This window comes from Aethalodelphis obliquidens, unplaced genomic scaffold, assembly GCF_003676395.1.
Source record: "Aethalodelphis obliquidens isolate GAN/ISIS:26980383/991018 unplaced genomic scaffold, ASM367639v1 scaffold1, whole genome shotgun sequence".
Lineage (NCBI taxonomy): Eukaryota > Metazoa > Chordata > Mammalia > Artiodactyla > Delphinidae > Aethalodelphis > Aethalodelphis obliquidens.
This window is the reverse complement of record NW_020837945.1, coordinates 25,881,734-25,890,632: the sequence shown is the minus strand read 5'-3', so window position 1 is coordinate 25,890,632 and position 8,899 is coordinate 25,881,734. Positions and strand designations below refer to the sequence as shown.

The 8,899-nt window shown below is 36.6% G+C and overlaps 1 protein-coding gene across 3 annotated transcripts in view; it reads right to left on the bottom strand.

The window, feature by feature from the left end:
- Nucleotides 1-301: 301 nt before the first annotated feature.
- The window catches only part of CUNH21orf91 (chromosome unknown C21orf91 homolog), a 35,019-nt gene continuing 26,421 nt past the window's right edge, over nt 302-8,899 (bottom strand). For 2 of the 3 annotated variants that reach the window (XM_027102153.1, XM_027102138.1), the window contains exon 5: nt 7,178-8,496. In XM_027102153.1, the coding sequence (XP_026957954.1) occupies nt 8,330-8,496 (167 nt within the window). In that variant the 3' untranslated portion in view covers nt 7,178-8,329. Of the gene's footprint in view, nt 462-7,177; nt 8,497-8,899 lie in introns of those variants that run through there. The other variant, XM_027102145.1, reaches the window with a different exon arrangement.

Below are 8,899 nucleotides of genomic sequence, written 5' to 3'. Positions count from 1 at the left end.
ATCCTTATTTAATTGCTGGGCAGAATCCTTTTCAGTTGGCCAATATAGCTCTGTTGGCTTTTATATCTCTTAGACCCAAAGCCTACAGGGTTTGTTAAGAGTTCCTGGAACACAATCTCAATTTGATGAAATAATTAAAATGGAAAATAGGTGGGAACCCAATGGTGAAGTCTTTTAATGCTGAGCTGTGAGGATTGATTTTTATTCTCTAGGCAGTGGTAATCTATAAAAGGCTGAGAAAGGAAGTACAATAGTAATATCACATCTTTTGGAAGTAAACTCTGGGGCAGCAGATGGTTTGGAGCAGTGGTTTGCAAAGTGCTGTGTAAAAAAGCAGGATCAGCGGCACCTGGGACTTCGTTAGATGAAATTCTTGGGTCCCACCCTGATCTACTGATTCAGAAACTCTGGATGTGCAGCCACGTGACGTATGTTTCATGAAGCTCAAAGTTAGAGAACTACTGGTTTGGAGGAGAAACAGAGACAGAATAAGTACTAGTCATCAAAGGCCTAAAATAGAGTCACAATGTTGTGGAGAATGGGGTATGTGAAGAGAATGTGCAGTATTCAGTCACTGGATGAGGGCCTTAGACATTTTTTTTTTGTAACTACTGACATAGAGAACATGCAATCCTGGTGCTGCCTCTGAAGTCTTATTCACTCCTTCATTCAACATATGCTTACTGTGCCGGGGTCATTTCGTATGACCAGGGAGAACACAGGCCAAGCTCAGAGCTAAAGTTATGATCATCACTGGTTTGTATTAGATCACTTCCTGCAAGATCCTTGTAGATACAAACTGTGAGCACTTACAGTAATTCGTGGAGGACAGAGAGAAGTGCTCCAAAGTCACCCCACCAATGAACAATGAACACTTTTAACAGGAAAACAGGGCTTCCCTGGTGGCGCAGTGGTTGAGAATCTGCCTGCCGATGCAGGGGACATGGGTTCGAGCCCTGGTCTGGGAAGATCCCACATGCCGCGGAGCAACTAGCCCCGTGAGCCACAATTACTGAGCCAGCCTGCGCGTCTGGAGCCTGTGTTCCACAACAAGAGAGGCCACGATAGTGAGAGGCCCGCGCACCGCGATGAAGAGTGGCCCCCGCTTGCCGCAACTAGAGAAAGCCCTCGCACAGAGACGGAGACCCAGCACAGCCAAAAATAAAATAAATTAATTAATTAAAAAAAAAAAAGAATCCGCCTGCCAATGCAGGGGACACGGGTTTGAGCCCTGGTCCGGGAAGATCCCACATGCCGCGGAGCAACTAAGCCCACGAGTCACAACTACTGAGCCTGTGCTCTAGAGGCTGCGAGCCACAACCACTGAAGCCCACGCACCTAGAGCCTGTGATCCGCAACAAGAGAAGCCACTGCAATGAGAAGCCCGTGCACCACAATGAAGAGTAGCCCCCACTTGCCGCAACTAGAGAAAGCCCTCGCACAGAAACGAAGAGCCAACACAGCCATAAATAAAATTTTTTTAAAAAAGGCAAAATTCCTTTAAACAAAACAAAACAAAACAGGAAAACAGACATCTACATTACCAAAAGATTTAATTTCTCTTTAGAACCTTCGCATCAGTTTCAGCTAACCCAAGGCAGACCATGTGGTCCTGAGGGATAGTTCAGCTATGTGGTGGCTCTCAGCAGTTCACTTTTAGAAACCAATTCTGTAAGATCTCAGAGCGGGAGAGCACTGAAATGAGGTGTAACAAGGTTCTCAGTTGCAAGCCAGAGAAGGCAACTGGTTGATTTAGGCTGAAAAGGAATTTATTCAATGGGTAGAGATTGCCCAGGAAGCTTGGAAACCAGGCAGCAACAAAGGTGATTCATCGGCTAATAGGTTCATGGCCAAATTCTCAGAGCAATGGCTACTCAACACCAGATGCTAGGAGCTTACCTGTTGTCCCCATTGGCTATACCAGATGTTTCCCCTAGTGATAGTTAGACGCTGCTGCTCTCAGCGTGGATCCTCTCCTACCCAGTTTCTTTGCTTCGCCAATTAGGGTGCAGTGTCCAAGTTGCAAGGGAGGTTGGGTGAAGTTTTTGCTTCCACAGGTAAAAGTGGTCTGTGCCATTTGAACACTGGAATGGGATTCAGATGCAGAGCACATGTCGCCCCTACCCCTCCAAAGAAAAATACACTGATGTAAACTTGCAAGTCGTGTGGAACTTTACAAGGGATCTAAGACATCATCTAGATCAGATTCCAAAGATAAAACCTTTTAAAACCTTTTAATTAATAATTTAGAACACCAATATATAAATGATTTAAAAGGCGTTCTGCCTGCAGCTCCCCCTCCTTTCTATTCATCCTATTCACACCTACTTACCAGTCTCTAAGACACCTACAAAGAATTCTGGGTCCTGTAATGACATTTAAAAATGAGGGCGAACAAATCATTTTACAAGTACTTTGAAAATTCTTGAGAAGGCTCAGAACCTGTGCAGGAACAAAGATGATGAAGCAGAAGGCTTACATTTTACCAACTGTTGGCTCTAGCTTGTGAATTCAGGCTTAGAAAAATTTAAGTGATTAATTTCCCTTAACGTCACAAAGCAGTTAAAGCTAAATAGGAGAACAACTTCATTTGTGGTCTGGCGCTCTTTCCAGTACTTTCTCCAAACCAGACTCTCTTGGTCTTCATTGCCTCTTCTGGAAAACAAAGTGGTCTTAGACTGTTAGACTTTGAAGAGACCTTCAAGGACGATCAGTATTCTTTGCAACCCATTAAATGTTTCAATGCTCAAACATCCCTTATTTTGTAATCTTCCTCTTATCTCTTGAACAACTGTTTCCTAGTTTCAATTATTACCACAAGGTATATAAATTACTTTAAAAATCATTTGTGGGAAAAATGATAATTAAAAACAAAATTCAGATTCATAGTGCTAACCATGAGTAATTTTGAATACTTTATTATTTTAATACCCTTTTAAAGGCCAACTTAAAAATATTCACAACAGCTTTATTCATATAACCTTAAACTGGAAACAACTCAAAAGTCCATCAACAGGATGAATGGCTAAACAAATTATAATACACACCAAAGACTAGTCAGCTAAAAAAGAGGGAATGAACTACTGAACCCTGCATTAATATAGATGAATTTCAGAGCAGCTGGCTGAGTGAAAAAAGCCAGAAGCAAATGAGCACATCCTGTAGAATAATATTTATGTCAAGTTCTAAGTCAGGCAAATGCAAATTACGGTGATAGAGATCAGAACAGTGGAAAGGAAATGGAGAGTGAAGAGATTAGAAAGGGGCCCAAAGAGGGGATGGTTACATAGTTGTATACACTTATTAAAACTCAAACAACACACTTAAAATCTGTGTATTTATTGTATGTAAAAAGTACACTCCAAATTAAAAAGTTGTATAGACATCTAGAAAGCCACAGGAATCTTATTTTCTGCTTCTGAACTCCTGGGACAGAGGGAATATTAAGTATCAAAGAAAGATTCTCACAAAAAATTAAGAAATTGTTAGATAACAATTCTAAGTATAGACTCCCTAATCGTGAAAAACAAAACTTTTCATTTGGGTCAATAATTTAAAGAAAATATACGGACACAAAAATATCCACTGAAGCTAGCAGATAATAAAATATTTATTTTATTGTTGTAAAATTAAAAATAGTAGACAAGCATATGTAGTTACAGTTCCAAAGCAGAGCAATACAAATATATAAATTATTGCAGTTTTAAAAGGAAAATATAACAGCCAAGTAATGTCTAAATAAACTTTTTTGAAACCAACTTGGTTTTCATCACTGCAGCTTCATTTTCTTTTCTCAAAGGTCTTAGACAATTTTGTACGAATTTCTACTCAAGTTTAAAGCAACATTAACACACACACAAATTGTAAAAGTATGAATGGCATTTAACAGAAGTCACTACTGAACACTTCCTAAAATGCCTCTTTTGGAGGCAGTAGAATGGAAATAAACATTCTACACGTTTGAAAGAAGAAACACACATTTACTAAAATTCCCTTTGCTTTCTGTGCAGTTGAGGGAAGTTCAACTAACACTTTTTCTGAAGAGAGGGTGGAGGGCAATACTCATCTTCATGATTTTTAAACTTTTTAATTTGGTAGGATTAAAATTGCAGACTAATTCAACATCACTGAAATGCATTAGTAATCTGGATTATTTTAAACTAAAAAGAATAGGAAAAGCATATGTTACAAACTAGGTGCTCAAGAAATCTCAACGCTAGAGACTTGCTATGATATGGTTCATAGCAAGGTGACCAAGCTGCTTAATAGGTTAGACTACATTATCATAAGGGCAGTTATGAAAGGATGAAGTGAATGAAAATACTTAAGACGCTGGACAGAACCTTGTTATTCCAAGCACAGTAGTACAGCCCCCCTCCAAGATACCTTTACTTGTGCCAGAGCCTTATTACCTTATTATTTTGGTAATAAACTCTCTCCCACCCCACCACCACAAATTTCCTCAAATAATTATTTCCACCAACCTAAAGTTAAAAATGCAATTGAACACTGAAATGAAATCAATTATCTTTGCTTTTCAGCCACATCTGAACAAAAGATATTTTTAAAAAATCTATTTGTAGAGTACTAAACTTTTTATTAAGTACTTAAAATTACTCACATATCTTACTTTAGCATAAAAATAACACTACAAGAACTTTACACTGTACCATTTGAAAATTTTTTATGTCACGTAACTTAATTTTATGGTCACTAACCTGAACCTCCTACTAAGCTACACAAATAATTTCTTTAAAAGTTCCTACTGAGGTTTTGAGCATATACATTTTGTACTACATTTTACAACATTAATAACACTAGCAGATTTCTTCCAAAACAAAACAAAATAAAGCCAAAACTGGTAAACATTAACACATTCATCCCAAAATATTAAAAAAAAAACCCAAAATGCGGCAAAAACTGACTGAAAGCCTCAACATTGTAAACACCTAGGTAAAAAAAATATATAAACAAAAAAGAATGAACTTTAAACCATTTTCAGTGGTAAAGAATACAGTAAAATAAAAAACCCGAGGAATCTCAAGATGCTTGTCAAGATGCCAACAACAAAAGAATATATTTTGACTATATTTCTGAAATCACTTTCCAACATGAATTTCTTGTAAAAACAATCCTCAAATGCATATAAAAATGGGCACTTTGTGGTGAAATGAACATATAATTTGAAAAACTAACAACATTTCTCTGCTCCAACACTGTGTGTAAGCAACTACATAATAGAAAGAAACACTATCCTGCTGCCTGCATGCATCATCTATTATTGGTCTCTTAAGTGCATGCCTTTAAGAAAAAAAAGACTAATTTGGATACTAAATACTAGGATCAAAGGATAATAATCGCAAAGTAAATACGTTTTTAGCTTAAATAAAAGGCTGCAAGCATTTTAAATCTTTAAAGAGAACAATCTTGTGTGGTCAGAATAACTTTAAACAACAGATGTTTTAAACTTAATTCAACTTGTCTAATTATGAAATCTAAAGTGAAAAAAATATTAGACTTATTTCACTCCCTTTAGTCACATAAGCTGTGAAGATGACAATAATGGCTGATTAGCAGTCTCTTTTTTTACCATTTTTGAAACTAAAGGTATATGTGAGGTTTTCTTCTAAACTTCCTCAAAAAGTACTAACAACTCTGCAGAAAAATAGCCAAGCATGGTAACCAATATTTGCGGTATTTCATGTTCTCTGAAAACTCAACCCTATCCCTTACCCTTATTTTAGCATATACAATAATTGAATATTCAAGAAAACTAACATAGGAATATAAAATAAGTTTACCAAATATTTGGATAAACTGCTGTGCAAAATACTTTTTTCAAAAATTTTTTTTAACTAGGATATCCTTCCAAATTAAGTACTAGTGCGAGTACCAGCACCACAGGTATTTTTTAAGAGCACCTTGCCTTTGAAGGGCTTAAGTAAGAAATATCTAAATGGAATAAATTAGACTCCTCAATTAAGACCTTGGTATATACGCCCCCATGCAATTGTGCCAAACTCATTAGTAATGCTATAAATTCGCCAGAAACTCTAAGAAATAAGCAAACACTTTCTTTGGATAACACTGTTATATTTGGGACTGCACCATATGGCTCATGTTCTGGCAACAAGCTACTACTTACATCAAAGGCAACACATCCCAAACTTTTACGACTGTCCCTAAGTGACCTAAATAGAACCACAAATGTGTAGAAGCACCCTGGCTGGGAAGATTCTTAATGAATTATGTCAAAAAAGAGTAAAGTCAAATTTGAAAATCTGACCATAACAACGAAGCACTGAGATACTTATCGGCTTCATCAGGAAATGTCTTTATTCAACTTATAGTTGTTTATAGATTTTGATATTGCACACATTCAATTAAAGCTTATCACAACTAAGGCAATGCATTCCCACTCCCTGGATTTTTTTTTTTTTTTTTTTTTTGTGGTACGCAGGCCTGTCACCGCTGTGGCCTCTCCCGTTGCAGAGCACAGGCTCCGGACGCGCAGGCTCAGCGGCCATGGCTCACGGGCCCAGCCACTCCGCGGCATGTGGGATCTTCCTGGACCGGGGCACGAACCCGTGTCCCCTGCATTGGTAGGCAGACTATCAACCACTGTGCCACCAGGAAAGCCCCCACTCCCTGGATTTTAAATTCATTCTGGGTGACTCAAAGGATTGAGAGAAGTTGAAAACATCTTTCAAAAGCTCCCTCCGAAAAGCAGTTATGTCATATTTCAAAGAAAACAAAATCAGTGAGATATCAATTGATATCCTCAGGCAAATTTAACACATTTTAGCGTTACAAAAAGTTGTTTTCTACTAGATTGAGGTGTTTCTTTGCTTAGTCAAATACTCTTTGTGTTCAAGACTAAAATCTGACCCAAACCAGGGCAGGCTGCCAAATTTAAGGCAGAAGTTATTCATATCTTTATGTGTGAAACTGCCAAGTTAATGGGCTTTTCTGTGGATTCTTTCAAGCAAAGGATCTTACCTCATAAATACATTCTAAGTACTAGTTGAAAACAGAATTTAGAGCCCATTTTAATTCTGCATTGGTTATAGCTTTTACTATATTATTTGAAAACTTATCTAGCTGTTTGAGACAAACTATTTGTTCAGAATTCTTTGGAAACATGATAGGCAATAAGAGTATCCTCTTAAAAATGGACTTTTTTTTTGAATTAAGAGTTCTGTTTTTCTGTGACTAGCAATCTTCTCTTTTCCTTTAGATTCTAAAGTTTAGAAAATGCTTTCTTTGGGCACTACTTTCAGTGATGTTGATAACAGAATTTGGACAGTTGAAGGATTCTTGAACTTTTATCTTAAGTGGTACACAAAATGATTTTAATTTTTTTCAAAGATAGGACAACAATTTCATGGCATATTATATTTGAAGATAGACATTACATTTGACTTGGAAGTGAGACTTTACTTAAATTCTGTCCAAATCTAACACATCAAAGTCATTAGGATGAAAGTAATAATGACGTAGAATAGGCTTTTACTTCTATGGAGACAAGCTGACATACAGAAACTAGATTAGCATTTTCTTCTTGGACTCATAACTGTTTTTGTTAGAAAAAAATAATGTCTTTTATTTTCCTGTATACTTGCTTTAAAAAGTTATTAATTCCTCTTTCATAAGAGTTATTAGAAGTCAAAACAATTCAACTAGATAGATTTCTATGCCAAAATACATTTATCTTTGGAAAATAAGATAACAGCTGTAAAAACATTATTAAGAGAATAAAATGCAGTGATCTGAAATATGGGTAACATTCACACATGAAAGTGTAAATATAATATACAGAGCCATTCAAATACACATTTATAAACAGAATGAAAAGGTACCTAAAATACTATTTTTATATATAAAATTTTCATATTAAAATATTGCTCAATAAATAAGAGGTGGTATTATGAATTCCATTTACCTCTTAAATGTTATCTTTAGTAGTTTAGACTAACCTAAGAACTTTGTTAACCTTCTGTTGTTCTGACAGGTGAATTACATTAAACCATGTTTAACAAAGTCACACTCTAACAGTATATTTAAGTAGTCACATATGGTAAAAGTTAGGGAGGGCTGTTTAGTAATTATGGGAAAAAAGATTTCCCAAATGAACCAAAATGATTAACCCTAGAAGACTAGGGTGTAATGATCTGCTTTATTTGACAAAGATGTTAAACACTGCCTTAAGTTTTGCAAATTTAATGACCATAAAATAATTGACCATAACTTTCTTCAACTTCTTCAAAGTGTGCATGCCCGGCAGGCCAAAAAAATGGCAGGCCATAGGAAGGACGTGTAAGTTTAGAGTTCAGTTGTTTATGGGTAGGTGTGACTTCATTCCCGTTCGTCCCATTTGCAGACACGGTAACTTAGAATAGTTCTTGAGAAGCTGTTCGATGGCAATGTGGCGGACATGGAGCTCTGAGGCCAAAGAATCTTTTTCTTGCACTTGGTGGGCTAACTCTTCAAAAACTTCTGTAAAGATTTAAAAAGTAGTTCCATTTTTAGTACACAGAAAGCTAATCTATGATTTATATTTCAAGTACTTTAATTAAAATGAATGCACTGGGCAAATGTTTGCAATGAAAGTAGTTTGAAACCAAGGAAACGGTTGTGTTTTGATCATCCTAGGAAGTTGTATGCTTTGCATAGCCAACTGGAATACTGTTTTTCTTTTCTCCATCAAATGAAACTTGAGAGTCAAGCAATGACTTAGAGATGCATAGCAGAAATGGCAGTTACAGCTACCTCTGAGATACTTTTCTCAATCTGAACAGATAAACAGGTTCAATCAATTTCTAATATGACTTATGGACAGTAAAGTGCCCATTAATACCCAGGTCTGGAACCCCCCCAAGAGGCTTTGGAATCAGACTAC